Source organism: Besnoitia besnoiti, chromosome V (genome assembly GCF_002563875.1).
Source record: "Besnoitia besnoiti strain Bb-Ger1 chromosome V, whole genome shotgun sequence".
NCBI classification, from domain to species: Eukaryota; Apicomplexa; class Conoidasida; order Eucoccidiorida; family Sarcocystidae; genus Besnoitia; species Besnoitia besnoiti.
The window spans coordinates 77938-93090 of record NC_042360.1 but is presented as its reverse complement, the minus strand read 5'-3'; the positions used below and the strand labels follow the sequence as shown (position 1 = coordinate 93090).

The following is a 15153-nucleotide window of genomic DNA, read 5'->3' as shown; positions in this document are numbered from 1 at the left end:
CGTGGAACTGGTCTTGTGGAAACACGGGTTTTTTTGCGTATCGCTGGCCTTCTCGCTTTTGGCGGGATTGTCTGCGAACTTCTCCATCACTGACTTCCCTCCTCTCGCCTCGTCTTTCGCGTCGACTGCACCCTGCGGACCCGCGAGACAACGTTGGGCTCGGGACCGCCAGCCGCGCAGGAGGTTGTGTCTCAGGCGGGCGGCGCGCCTAAGACCGCGAAACAGCATTCTGCAGCGCACTCAATCCGAAATGCACGCCAGCTGGCAGGCGGCTGAGCGTGTTCATTTCGAATCGATCTGGTATGTGCATGTAGACCCGTACTCCGGATCGCACGCGCATCCACACAGTCGGCTGAAGCACTTTCTGTATCGTCGTGCGGTACTTTGAGGGCGATTCTTGCGCGAATCTGCGGCAGAAGAGGCAGCCCTCCCCCTGCACGCAGATGAATAGGCGTGTAGACAGATGCGTTGGAAATTCACCGGGGTCGCGGGTCTGCAAGCCGTTCAACTTTGTGCTCGCGCACACAAAAATAGCTCGTAGCTGAGACACGCAAATGCGCGCGAGACTTCCTCCTTGCCACCAAACGATTCGTGTGAGGCATCCAGGTCTTAGACCTCTACAACACAGATCGCCGATTCTCTGATGTGAGGCATCCGGGTCTTAGACCTCTACAACACATGTCGCCGATTCTCTGAGTCTTCTTACACCTCTACAACTGGCGAGTTCGCAGTTTCCCGAAGAGGGCTGTCGCGCTTTTTCTGTTACTCCTGTCGGGCTGAGTCAAGCGCGAGTGCCGTACCGGAGATACACGCTGCGGCTCACGCTTCACCTGCGCTTCGTGGACAGGACACGCTCGCGGAAGCTACATGCGGACGCGGCGCCCCGGCCGCACAATTGCTTTTCATGACCTACCAGCTTAGAAGTCGCTGGCGCGGGGCTTCTCGCTGTCGCATCGACCAAAGCGTCTCGTGTGCGACAACCTCGTTGCGATGCTCTCGCAGTCAACGCAAGCTCATAACTCCAAACCCTACTTCAAACACCTTCGTAGCACCACGCGACGCCCACACTTCCGGCCGGCTTTACTAAGTTTCGTGCTCGGCGGAAACGCACCAGTCCTCCCGTCCCTCGCTGATCAGAGGAGAAGGCGTCTACCATTTTGACGGGCACACGGCAACCGAGTAGAGAGCAGAGTTGCCGCCGCATGCTGGAGCACTCGTTTCTGGGCGCCATGTGTCTTCGTACGGGGCAGTACGCCGCTGCAGGGTCCTTACTGGCACGGAGTTCCGCTTGGCCGCTAGCCTCTTGACTGAATGGGACGCACCGCGGCCTAGCAATCTGGATAGCGTCTCATGCGTCTACGAAGTCGACCCGCTCCTGTCAGGCAGGTTACGTGTGGTGGCGGCTAAATGCCAGCGTGTGTTTCGTGTTTCCTGTCTCTCGGAGGTGGAGGCTCACAAAGAGTGAAGAGTCGCTTGCGCAACAGAATGGCGCAGTCGCCTCATACGACGTGAATTCGGTCCATAAAGTTTTGATTTTGTTTCTGTTTCCTACGCCGTTTTTGGCAGCTGACGCAGCCCTCGCTTACAAGGAGAAGTCAACACCAACGTCATGAAAGCGAGCATCTACCTCAAGCAGTCAGACGTGCACCTCTCTGGTTCCTTGTTTTAGCTTGTTTCTCATTTTGACATTCCACCCTATTGACATATCACGACTTTATATAGTCAAAAAAGCGCCGGCGCTCCGCGCGGGAGAGAAATATGCGAGTGATCTGAGCCTGCACAAATACGTAAGAGCACCGCACACCGTAAAAATCTTTTCCTCGCCACAAAACCTAAGGGATCCCGCGGGGTCGTGTGTGTTTCTTTGTGAAACAAGGCAGTCAATCTGTGCTTCGCTTCTGTCTGACACAAGTATATAGGAGCTTCCATCTGCAAACTTGCGAACGGCTCTCCAGAGGAGGCGGTGAAAAATATTGAGAGAACTCAGGGGCTGCTGATGTTGGTTGAGAAAGCAGGCAAAGCAGAGAGCCTTTTTGGAGTTCAAGGCCGTTCGTGTTCCTGCTTGTGTGGACGTGTGACCCTGAAAAAGTGTCCGCCGTTTCTTCGACTTGAGACTGTCTCACCCCGTCCGTGTTCACGTAGATGTCTCGAGAACGGAGTAGGAGCTTCGGCTGCGGGTCGCGAAATGATCCTTCGCCTTCCCTCTGAAGGCTGAGTTTTTCAGGATCCGTTCTTCTTCATCTGAGGCTATGTGTATGGGCACACGGGTTCGACGTCATTAATCTCACATGCCTCTGATGCCATGCCCGCGCGCGGTTTCTCCATCGTTTGATTCGCCCCATGAGTCATGCGGAGAATAACGCAGGGATGCGGTTGCTTCTAGACGGCAGAATTGACTACCAACGAAAAGCAGTGGTTCGGGAGATTGGCGAGTCATGCCGCCCGCCCTTCGTGGTTTCTGGCGTGTGCGCGCACCTTCGCATAACGACGATAGCAATTCGATATGTTGTGCGCTCGTATTATTTCCATCTGTAGCGCTGCTCGTTTTGTTTCCACTCGCGCTTAAAGGCAGGAAGAGCCTCTTCGAGAAGCCGCCATTCCATGACTTTGCCACCGGCTCTCTCGCCCTGAGTTTGAAAGTCGCGTTTCTTTTGAAAGTATCAGACGCGACGCCAGCATGAGCAAATCAGGGGCCTGTCAGCGCCGCAAACGAATACGACTAGTACTCTGAATCGCGTACGTTGCTCAAAGAGTGTTAGCAATGTAACATAGCGGAACCGGCTTCAACCGGACGAAGTCACGGAGGATCCTGGCTCCTCCCCCTGGCAGCATGCGGAGCCCCGCCTTAGGAGTCGCTGCAGCGTTTCCCAGAAAACAGCGAACGTTTCTGCTCTCTCGGTAGCCCTGTGCGAGGACGCGCACGTCTCCTTCTTCGCTTAGTGCCTAAGATCACACGACTCTTTCACTGATTTCTTCTGCTTCGCCTTTGCCTCTGTACGCCACCATGGCGGACCCGCCGCGCGGCGTCAGCAAGGCGCTCGCCAGAGAAGGAGAAGACGAGCGCGCGCATCTTCATTCTCCCGTCTCGCCTCGCTCTGTATCTCCCTTTGTCTCATCCAGATATCGCCCTCCGATTAGACGTGAGACGAGTGAGGAGCGAGCGCCCCCTCGTGGCGTGCATTCGCCTGCGTCTTTTCCTCAAAGCTCACGCGCGGCTAAAGACTTCCCCATGGAGCGAGGGGTTCGTTCTTTGCCGTTGCCGTTTTCCTCTGCATCTTCGTCCCCGCCCCCGCCTGCGCTCTCACCCGCGCCTCTGTTGAGGCCGCCTTCGCCTGCGGGCGCGTCGCCCCGCCGCCGCTTCGCGCGGGCCTTGAGTGGCTTCCCCTCTCACGTTTTGCCGTGGTTTCCGTTCTCGGTATTCACCGCGCCTGGTCAGCATCGGCCTGCGCCGAGATCGCTGGCGGGGTCGCGGGCGACGACGGCGGCGATGGCGGACGCGGCAGCGCGCGCCGTCCAGCCAGCGCAGGATGAGGCTGTGGATAAGCCAAAGGACGTGCTCTACGTGTTCCAGCGGGGCGAATTCCTGCAAGCCCTCCTTCACACGCTTGCGGGCGTCTCCGGTGCCTCGCTCGCGATGATTCTCGTCTACCCCCTCGACTTTCTGCGGACTGAGCAAAGCGTGAAGGGCATCGGCTGCGGCACGCTCAGAGACGAGGCGATGCAAATCATCAAGAAAAAAGGATGGCGCGGCATGTACCGCGGCCTCAGAAGCGCCCTCTACGGCGTCGTTGTCAGCTGGGGCGTCTATTTCTTCGTCTACTCCTACGCAAAAGCGTACCTACAGAAGCGGTAAGAAAACTGCGGGAGCGTGCGCAGGCATTCCTCAACGCGGTAGCCTACAATAGCACACACAGGTGCATACATACCTACATTTATACATAGGTACCTACTCACATTTATACATGCATACAGACTTACATGCATATATATATATATATATATATATATGTAAATATGTACATATATATTTATCTATGCATGTGAGAGATAGCGAAAGCCGGAGCCTGCACCTGTGCCTTTTTTTAGCAGCGCAAAGCGAGCGTACATGCAGAGGAGAGTAAGCGCCCCCAGTGGTCTGATTTGGTTATGCCTTCTTTTTCAGAGGCTTCAAGCCCTCCGGTCTTTCCAACATGCTTCTCGCCATCGTGGCTGGCCTCTGCTCGACCGTGGCGAGTAACCCGTGTAAGGCGAAAAGGCGAATCTTTTTCATGGATGAAAACAAAATTTGTTTATTCGTCGCACCGTTCGCGCCGCGCCCTGCCCCACACGAAGTGTGGAGAGCGGCTTACCCATGCAAGTCGTCCTGCAACACAAACAGCGCAGCGCCTAGCGAGTCACCAGCAAGGCACCGCGTCTACCCGTGGACCGCCGTTACGGATGCGCCGAGTTGCCCGCGGCCCTTTCCTCTTTCTTGATGCAGCAGTTGCCGTGTGCAGTTTCCTTTGCACGGCCCTGTGAGGAGCTTTCAATACCCCGCGATTTTGTTCTCTGCCTGTTCTGCGTTCCGCGTCTTTAACCTAAATCTATTAAGGCTCGTCAAGATCCTTGTGTCTAGTTCGCTCACTGCGTATGTATGGTCAGACCAAAAGAGTTCACTAATGGGACTGGAAAATAGGAGATCAGTAATTATATCCATGGCGAAATCCAATGTTCACGCTCATGGATTCAGTGTTCAAGATGGGACGGAGGAACCAGTCAATTGCCTCTGGATTTAACACCATCAATCTATTGCTCAGTGGAGGATACACTGTCCAACACTTTTCAGGACCGTCATGTTAAGTGCATTAAGTATAGTGGTATCCAGCGTATATTTGAATAACCCCGTTGTTTAGGCCCCCCCCTCTCACGAATGCCGTCCATATCTTTGGTGACTCTCTTGGTCTTTCCTTGCATTTCCTCTTCTGCAGTGTGGGTCGCGAACACTCGCATAAAGCTCGACCCCCCCGGGCGCACCACAGTACGGAAAGCTGTTGCGACTGAAGACAAGCAGCGATGCCTGTGTTTACACTGGAGCCATGCATGCGGAGGCCCAGAGACAAGAAAGTACTTGTGGCTACTTATTCGTGTGCAAGGCTGCAGTGTATACCATAAGCGTATCTCTACAAGACGCTATGCCGAGGCGCCCTACGTCCAAGCACACCCGTGTCGACGAGGCTCCAGTTTTACAGCGTATGAAGACGCAATCCTATAGACGCTACTCGATCTTTCCACATCGATATACACATCATCTTGCCTCGGTCTACCTATATATATATATATATATATATATATATATATATATATATATATATATATATATATATATATATATATATATGGGTATTTTGTCGCACCTGCCTACGCCCACGCATGCCGGTACGTGCATGCATATACCCGAGCCATTTTTCCTCGCCCGGCGCGTTGTAGTCGTGTATGCATACATAACTTTAGGTGTCTTCTCACGTCGATCGCTCTCACTTGCCTGCGTTTCTCTGTCGTGCAATCATTCGTGTTTTTCGCAGGATATCTGGCGCATGCTGGCTCGGATTTTGAAGCGCGAGGGCTTTCGCGGCTGGTTCGCGGGGCTGCTACCGGCTCTCGTGCTTGTCGCCAACCCGGCGATCCAGTTCGTCCTTTACGATTTCTTGAAAGAGTCTCTCACGGCGCTCAAGAACATGCAGGTGCGAGGGCTCGCCTTTTCCAGTTGCGCCTGCCATTTCGCAGCCGGCAGCGACTATAAACTTGTCTGCCCGAAGAGCATGTGCGTTGACTGTTTGAAAAATATAGACATGCACATACGCATGAATATTCACGTAGATACGCGCTGGGGAATGCATGCAGATGTGTACGCCTGTGGAACCGTAGAGTTGATCCATGCGCGTACGTGATTTGGTGCGTGGAAATGCCTCACGAGTTTAGGATTTAGCTCTCCAGACCCCCCCTTCCGCCCCCGCCCTCCCCCAACGTCACTAATCTCGCCTGCCTTCGTTCTCTTTATTGTCTCTCCTCCCGTCGCTCTCGCCTCCCATCTTTATCTCCTCTGAATCATCTTGGGCATTTGCTTGTGTTCAACGCCTCTATAGGTACCTCTCCAGCTGAAAATCTTTGCACTTCTCTGTGTCGCCCTCCTCTCCGCTCTGTAGGCCAAACTTCGCGCTGCGGAGGCTTCGCGGGCCACGCGCTCACCTAACCCCGCTGTGACTTCGCCGTTTCAGTCCTCGTCTTTCTCGTCGCCGCTCGCTGCCATGTCCTCCGCCGCAGCGCTGCGATTTCCAGCGGCTCATCCTCGAGGCCTTGGCTGCGCGGCCTCGGCTGATGAGGCGCAACTGAACGCCGCCGGTGTGCGGCTTTGCTCAACCGCCTCGTCCGCCTCAGTCTCCTCGAGTCTCCCTGGCGGCGAGACTGTCGAAATTACAGTCGCAGGTCGCGCGTCGAAAGCAAAAAAGACAAAGGCCGGCAAACATGCGGTGACTGGTGGGGAAGCTTTTCTTATTGGTGAGTGCTGCCCAGAGGCAGCGAAAACCTGATTGAAGTGGAGGCGCAACACTTTTTCGTGAGAGCTGGCGAAGCTCTCTGGCAATTTTCGAGGTACAGACATCGGGATTCTGCCAAACGCTTTAGGACAGGGAGATTTGTGTATACTTCGTGTATATGGGAAGTACTTGCGAATGGTTCCTTTCGGAGCGCATCGCGTATACGAACCGTGCAGTGAGTGGTGTCGAACATTTGTTGGTATACAACAATGTATACACGTTGTTTCTTCTGACTTCTTGTGAGTTGCGGAGACGTGACTTCTTGAGCTTCGCTTCCGGGGGACCTTCCTTGCTTCGCTGTCGCCTTTCTGTTTCCCGTCCTGACAGGCATGGTAGCCAAGCTCTGCGCGACGCTGGCGACGTATCCTTATCTCGTCGTGAAGACGCGGGCGCAAACCAAACTGCACAACGTCCACGACAATTCAGGTGAGAGCTCGGGTGTAAGAAGTACGAAGACAAGTAGTCGTAAAGACTACGAAAACAAAGGAGCCGTACACACTATACAAATAAAGTAGCCGTGAACACGTATACATACAGACGAGCTGACGCCATGCGCTTTGTTAAGACAGCCTCACGCCGTATGCAGTGGCAGCCCGCGTGACCTTTCCACCCATGCAGCCAGGATATATTCCTATATATATATATATATATATATATATATATATATATATATATATATATATATATATATATATATATATAATGTATGCGTATGTGCATATTTCTACGTATGTGTATGTGTGTATGTATGTATGTATGTATGTATGTATGTATGTATTATGTATGTATGTATGTATGTATGTATGTATGTATGTATGTATGTATGTATGTATGTATTATGTATGTATGTATGTATGTATTATGTATGTATGTATGTATGTATGTATGTATGTATGTATGTATGTATGTATGTATGTATGTATGTATGTATGTATGTATGTATGTATGTATGTATGTATGTATGTATGTATGTATGTATGTATGTATGTATGTATGTATGTATGTTATGTATGTATGTATGTATGTATGTATGTATGTATGTATGTTATGTATGTATGTATGTATGTATGTATGTATGTATGTATGTATGTATGTATGTATGTATGTATGTATGATGTATGTATGTATGTATGTATGTATGTATGTATATTTATGCACTGGACTGCGGTGTGAGACGGACCTAACTTGGGAGATACAGGGTGCTGCGCGTTTCAGTGTGTGAGAGGGTGGATTTCAGTATAGGTTCTGTGCGTTCCCTCGGTCTTCTCTGTGTGCATTCACTCGCTTGGATCTATTTTTTCTCTACTCGCTGGTGCTGCTTTGTGTGCTTAGCCTCCTTCCGCTGTCTCGTAACGATTCTTGAGACGGAAGGCGTCTCGGGTCTGTTTGCGGGTCTGAAGCCGAAACTGCTGGCGACGCTTCTCTCTTCGGCAGTCATGTTTTCTGTCTACGAGAAGCTTCTTCCGCATGCGGAGCAGAGTCTCAAGTCTCTCTCCTTTTCGCCGCACTCCGCTTTCGCGAAAACGTTCTTTCCTCCACCTGCAGGGAGCGACCTGAGAGTGATAAACGTCTCACCAGATCGTTTAGTGCGCGTGAGTCAGTCTGTGACGCCTGGAGAGCAGACGAGCGGACGCTGAGAGGACTTGGTGGCCTGCAAGCATCTCAAAACCTGCGCAGACGCTGGCGTACAGCTCGTGCAGCCTAAGCACACTGTTTCTTCGCGACTATTTTTCCCGATTCCACACCATTCTCGCTCTTTTATTCACAGTTCCGGTCGGAGTTTCCAGGCGCATGTGCACGTGCGTGTCTAGCATGCAGCGTGTTTCACGTTCGAAAACACGCAGGGCTCCACCTCGCAGTAGAACTCTCAGTGCGCAGAATGCGCACTTGGCCTTTCTGGTGTTACGACGCAAACTCGAGAGACAGCGGGGTTTCAAATACTGCGCAAAACTCGAGTGATGCCGGAGACTCCGAGCGACCGGGCACGCGCCTAGCCACCATTCGAGGCGTTGCGCTAACGCCGCGCGTCAATGAAGACGTTGATGAAACACTAGACGCACAGAGACATTTGAATATGTTTCTGCATGCATTCACTTATTCGCGATATACCGGAACTTGAGCTCAAGCATTTACGCCATCTACGTGCATATTGCGAGTCAATTTCGCGTCCGCCATCCCTATATATATACATACATGTAGACACATATGCGGATATATTTTTGAGTTGAGTTTGACATCACACAGTTCGCCCATGTGTGTACGGGCAGTTCCACGATGTCTTTTCGTAGCAACATTTTCTGTGTTTGCAACAATGGATTCTGAATAATTAACGTTATGTCAACGAGTCTTCTCACTTCTGGTTTATTCAGAAACTTCGTTTTTAGCCCTTAGGTCTTTAAAAAAAATGATTAATATTTAAACAGAAAAAAATCGTTCGCACTCATGCATGTATGCTGAATGCAGAGCAAAGCTATGCAGCACTGCACAAGCCTGTATGCTCGTGGGTGCATATTTTCAGGCAGGAGTCGATTCCTGCACAGCCGGCCTGTCGTTTCAGATAATGAAAAATCGAAGACTAATAATCGATGCCCTGCTGGAGATGCTGCACGACGTCGTAAGCCTTTGTGGTGAAATTGTCGTAGGCGTCCATGACGCGAGCCTCCATGAAGGCCGCCGCCTGCTCTGGGCTTGCTTCCAGTTGGAACCGCCATCTGGTAAAACAGAAGAATCGAACAAAAGTACGGAACAATGGAGTTGCCACATCCAAACAGCACAGCGAGCCGAGGGAAATGGACAGGCTTCACAGCGCTCGCGTACGCGACACGCTGAATCGCCGAGTAGCGAAACGTAGCGGCCGGGCTCACGCCCACGCATAGGGGGGGGAAGGGGTCACGGGAGGGGGCTGACGCCAGGGAGGAAAAACACATGAGAGAGGCAGGAACAGCCTAGTACCGAATCCGAGCACCAGAAGAAAAGACATGCCACACGTGGTGAAGAAGAAGCCGAATAAGGCAACGACAGGGCCGTAGAACCCTACGAGACCCGAAGAAACCCTAAACCATAAAGGACCAAATCGCGAGGAAAAAGAACAAAATTCGAGCTCACTTGAGATTTTCGAGGGACTGGCGTTTGAAACAGGGCAGACCCGAATGCAGCATTGCCTGCACCAAGGTGACGATAGAATCTGCTTGCTCTCGTAGAGCAAGGTACCTGAGCAAAGCGAAGAAAAGACAGACGCAACACGCGCCAGCGAGTCGTGGAAAGAACGAAAAACGAGTAGGCCTGATGCGGACGCAACGCCCCACGAACCCCCGAGACATGTGAGGACCCTGAAAGCAGCGGGGTGGCGTTACCCGTAAACATTGTGGAATCGCAGGGCTCTGAGCAAGAGCTCTCCGTCCGCAACCATACACATATATATATATATATATATGCCCAGAGATTATACGTCCCGTCCCGGTGCATCTCTTCCATACTCGCAAGCAGAAAACTCTCTCTAACGTCGTGTATGCCATTCTGCAAGAGTGGCTCTACATGGCACACAAGGAGTATACAAACAGACATACATACACCGTCGCACGCACACGAATACATCGCGGGAATATGAATGCGTGCAAATCAACGTTTCTGTTTAGCCTCACGCACCCCTGGACGCAGAGATCGGTAAAGAATCTGAACGCCTCCGTGCGACTGTGCCCTCCCATCAGCTGCACCATCTCCGTGGTGAGCTTGAAAGGCGCTTTCTCGAATTGCAGGTCGTGCCCCGGAGAGATGTCGAAGACAAAACCAAAGTCGATGTGAATCACTCGGCCCGACTGCTTCGAAATCAACAGGTTGCCGTTGTGGCGATCTTTGATCTGAGAGGCACACACCCCGCAACCAACCCGCAAACAGAAAAACAAACTCAAGAACAAAGGGGGAAGACGTGCGCGCACGCGGGCGGAGCTCGCCATGCATCGCTGCCTCAGCGCGCTAGAACTGACGCTCTCCGAATATTAAAACATATCTATGTTGCGTTACTTGCTATACACAAATCGCCAGCTCGACGGGAGGCTCAGGTGGCGGGCAGGGCGAGCCAGGAAGTCTCGTGGAGGAACAGTTCCCGCGCCGCGTCCTCTCTCGTCTCTTCTCTGGCTTACTTGGAGAATATAGGAGAGCACGGCGTAGCCTGCGAGACTTTTGATGAAGTTCTGGACGGCTAAGTCGTAGAGCAGACTCCGTTTTTCTTCGGGCTGGCGGGCGCGAAGTAGCGAAAGCGTCAGCAAGCTGTCTTCCTCTTCCCGCTCGGCGTTCCCCCGCAGGAGCCCCGCGGCGTCTCGTTCCTTTTCGACGCGCGCGCCCGAGTCAGCCCTTGTCCTGTCTCGCGAGCCGAGGCGTCTCTGCACGCTGCGAGGCTGCGAGGAAGTTGCCGACGCAGGCAGTCTCGAACTGCCTGCTCTCCCACGTCCTGGCTCCGGACCCGTCTCTCCGCGTCCCCACACACTCTGTGGCGCCAACTCTTCCGGGGCGTGCAGCCGCGACGCAGGTTCGGCGCTCTCGTCGATCGATGCCGAAGGGCGCCGACCTTCGCGGCGCTCGGCGACGGCTCCTCCTTCTGAGCCCTTTCCGCGTCGTCTCTCGGCGTTTGCTTTGCTCTCTGATACCGGCCTCCGCTCGGCGCCTGCGCCTCTCCCTGCCTCCGAGGACGCCGACGACGCCGGCGACGAGGAGACGAAAATGGAGGGAAAAAAAAGTTTTCTCTTTCCAGCGGCCTGCAGGTCGGCCGCTTCCGCCCGCGGAGCGCCGGACTCAAACTTCCGCTGGCATCCCTGCGCGCGAGTGTCGGCGCACTTGGCAGGCGACAGCGAGCTCCTTTTTGCAGGGATCTCCTCGCGCCCGTCTCGCTCCTGTTCGCTCCCTTCTTCGATCGCGGCGACTGAGTTCAGCGCGCGAGAGGATCTCCCGCGAACCTCCCCTTCGGCGCGGCCGCGCTGTGCGCCGCATAGAGTCCGCGTTGCGTCTTTGTCGTTTCGCTTTCCTTCGCGCTCCGCATGGCGGCTGAAAACGCGATGCGGCTCGGCCTTCGCGTTTTCCGCCGCAACTGCGTTGAACGTTACGGCGAAGAATTCTGGCAAAGAGCAGTTCAATTTCTTCCCGACATGGTGTCTCGAGATGGTGTTTGGAATCAACTCGATCAGACCGCCCAGAGCCGAGATGGGCGCCTCTGCGGTCGCGACAGAATCCGGTCGTCTGGTTTTCTCCCTTTTCACTTCGCCACACGCAGCAGATCCCCCAGCGGGTTTTGCGGCGCCGGCAGCCGCGAGCCGCGACGCGAGCTGAGGGACGCGGCTTCGCTCCTTGTTCGCAGCGTGCAGACTGTCACCAAGCTCCGCCTCCGCAGCGCGCGAGGCCAGGAGAGACGCCCGGAGCCCCTCACGGGCCGCCGGCGTCTCTGGGGCGTCCTCGCCGTCGGCGCCCATGGCGCCCGCCGCGCGGGGGTGGGGAGAGGGGCGCATGCCCTGGGGGGAAGCCGCGAGAGCCAGCGGCAGCGAGGAGCAGATCGACGACGACGAGTACAACGAACAGGCTGATGACGCGGAGGATGAGCAGACCGTCCTCTGCGGGGGAGGCGCAGTGGCTGCGAAGAGGGAGGCGAGGCCTGAGAGCCGCGGTGCGGAGGCAGGCGGAGAAGCAGGCGGGTCGTCCGGGGGAGGCGGACTCTGGGGCGCCGCCGCCGCCGGAGGGCAGGCAGGAGCTCCAGCCGCCAGCGGCGGCGAGGCGACGCGCATCGAGACGACTTTGTACGGGCGCAGCCAGACGTCGACACCGACGCGGTGGAAGGCCGAGGCAGCGAGCTGAACACATCAAGGAATGAGCCACAACATGCGTCGCGAAATGAGGCAAGAACGAACAACGAGTTCACCAGACGTAGGCAGGGACGACCCTGAGAAGAGCTCCGCGGCCTCTTTGGCTTCACTGTCGCATTCCGGAACTTTTGCAGCTGCAGTTCTCCAAGCGAGCCTTGCCAGGCGATACGTCACGTGGATTTCACCGCTTCGTCCGCTATCTCAAGCCGCCGCCGACGCCGGCTTTCTCGGATTTTCCGTCTTTTTTTCTCTTTCTTCCACGCGTAGCCGAGCCCGAGCCTGCGGCCCGCGCTTGGCACAGAGGCTGCTGGTCCGCTGCATTCCACCGCCTCAGCCGTTCGACTTGGGCTAGGGACTCGCTCCAGTCAGACTCAAGTCCGGGTTCGCGGGTTCACTTCTTTTTCCGTGTCTCACCTGAATAATCTGAAGGGCGAGCTGGTCTTGGCGGACGTCGTCGTGCATCTTGAAAATGCAAGTCACCATCGAGAGGACCTCGCTCACCTCGCCTGTCTCTTCTTCGCGACCGCGTGGAGAGGACACACCGGCTGCAGCCGCCGACCGCGTCTCGAACGTGAGCGCGTAGGGCACCTGAGGCGCACGAGCGGAGACCGTGAACCACACGCTCAGTTAGGCTTGCAGACTCGCCACGCAGAGAAGGCGGAAAGACCGCGACGGAGAGGGCGAAAAACAGAGACGCATGCGACAAGCCTGCGCTGGCGACTTGAGCGCCTGCCTGAACGCTGCGCGGGCCGCCATGGAAGGCCAGTGAAGCAAGGCCTGAGTAGGTCCCCTTCTAGGCTCTCTCACCTTGGCAGCAGACTGCAGCGGCGTGACGGAGTCGCTGAGGACGCGCGTGAGCAGCCGCGAGGGGTCAAGTGGCATCGTCATGTCGCGCAGATCGACTTGACTCTGAAGAAACAGAAAAGTTTGCCGTCCCATACAGTCAAGTCGTGAGGCAGTCCGCACGCATGCAGTCAATTCGCAGCAACGGTATACTCATCTATCCATATATATGTGCATTCGTAGGTATGCGTACTGGAACGACGGTGTCCCGCCGCTTGCTCAGAGCGTTGCGACACAGAGAAACAGTTCAGTCGTACACGCGGTCACGCGTCTCGACTTATTTTCTTTTTAGGGTGACCGGCAGGCCTTCGCCACGCGGTTGGACTAACATGCCGAAGAACACCGTTGCTCCCATAAATGCAAACACACACCTAGAAAGATATATATAAATATATATATGCATAACGGGGAGCGCCGTATCGGTCGCATCGCTCTACACATATCTATATTTATCTACTGGCATGTGCACATCCTGGAGACTCCACATTGACCCTTTACGCAGTCAAGCCGATGGAAACCTCGATAAGCAACGAGGCCGTTCTCTCGTCTCCTTCGCGCGGCAATCTGCTGTCGCATGAAGATCGCGCGAGCGAAGTATTCGTAAAGGCTTGAGCAGCCTGGAGAGCTTCAGAGCGTCGGAGTTCACTCACAACTAGGCGCGCGATTTCGCTTTGGAGAAAGGCTCCGCGTTCGTTGGCAGGCAGGACTTTCCTCGCCTTTCCGCTGAGTGCCCGCAGAACAAAGGAAACGGGAACAAGATTTAAATGCATCCCCTTGCGGCGCGCCTCGGGCTGCCGAGTGCCTCTGATGCAGACGTAGCCTTTTCTGAGGGAGCATCTGGGTCGGGAATATGCAGAGACTTGCTGCACACGTAGAACTCTTAGGGTTTGAAGGGCCCCATACAGACTAAATCCAGCCAGAAAAAAGCGAGCTAATGCTCCATAAATGACTCGTAAATAGACATAGTCTCACGCGTGTAGATGCCTTCACATAGCCAACACCCATGTATATATATATATATATATATATATATATATATATATATATATATATATATATATATATATATATATATATATATATTCGTGTATGAGAAACAAGATACACACCTCGACTCCTACATATTTATCTGTCCCTATCTACGTATCTACATCTATATATGTATCTAGATGCATGTATATATTTGTATCTGTACGCATATTGAAGAGAAATTCAGGGCCTCAGTGAAGCGGGAGCGAGAACCTGACACGACGACATGGACCGTTCTCAGCCAAGCGACGGCGAGTCTAACGCGTGCGTAAAATGTAGTTCTTCCTCATGTGTGTACCTCAGCGCGGCGAGTGCGTCCCAAAAGGCGTACTGGCGGCGCAGGACTTCGCGCCGCTCCGGCGGGAGAGCGAGGAGAAGCGCCGCCTGAGAAGAGAGAACGCCCGCGAACCAACAGACATGCGACGCAACGAATGCAGCCCGGCAGTACGGCCTGGCGGCGATGCCAGCAGCAACACACCCTCAGCGAAGGACACAGCAGACCGTAACGCGGGAGCGGAAGTCACCGCTAGGGGCTAGAAAAAAAAGACAATCTAGGGACGGAAAAGAAAATGAAAGCGGTAAAACCCTAAACGCTCAGCTCTAAACCCAAAGGACGACGACTGTCTCTCCTCACCTGCAGGCGGGAGCACTTGCGCGCCAGCCGATCGGACGGGTCCGGCTGAAAGCAGAAGAGAGACCACAGAGACAGATGGCAAGACAGGGGAAATTTTTACATCACAAAACGACGACTAGAACCCCTGGATCTTCTACCTACGTCGCCAAAACCGTTACGTGACATATCCCTGTCTACACAATTGCGGCGCATGCTGCAGACTACGAGGAAGCAGCACGATGTATTCATC

The 15153-nt window shown here is 54.1% G+C and overlaps 2 protein-coding genes across 2 annotated transcripts in view; one reads left to right on the top strand and one right to left on the bottom strand.

The window, feature by feature from the left end:
- Positions 1–3004: 3004 nt before the first annotated feature.
- On the top strand, positions 3005–8209 carry BESB_058380 (carrier superfamily protein; the record flags this gene model as incomplete). The annotated part of the gene is made up of 7 exons (XM_029364252.1): positions 3005–3849; positions 4163–4242; positions 4968–5017; positions 5562–5720; positions 6183–6534; positions 6900–6998; positions 7905–8209. 7 exons carry the CDS (start codon positions 3005–3007, stop codon positions 8207–8209), a joined length of 1890 nt encoding a protein of 629 aa, XP_029218960.1.
- A 938-nt stretch (positions 8210–9147) lies between these two features.
- Positions 9148–15153, bottom strand: part of BESB_058370 (uncharacterized protein) — a gene marked incomplete at both ends in the record, with an annotated part of 31801 nt that continues 25795 nt past the window's right edge. Inside the window, 9 exons of the mRNA XM_029364251.1 lie at positions 9148–9283; positions 9678–9782; positions 10218–10429; positions 10712–12406; positions 12833–13006; positions 13226–13327; positions 13912–13984; positions 14589–14674; positions 14925–14969. Coding sequence (XP_029218959.1) covers positions 9148–9283; positions 9678–9782; positions 10218–10429; positions 10712–12406; positions 12833–13006; positions 13226–13327; positions 13912–13984; positions 14589–14674; positions 14925–14969 — 2628 coding nt within the window. The remainder of the gene's footprint in view (positions 9284–9677; positions 9783–10217; positions 10430–10711; positions 12407–12832; positions 13007–13225; positions 13328–13911; positions 13985–14588; positions 14675–14924; positions 14970–15153) is intronic.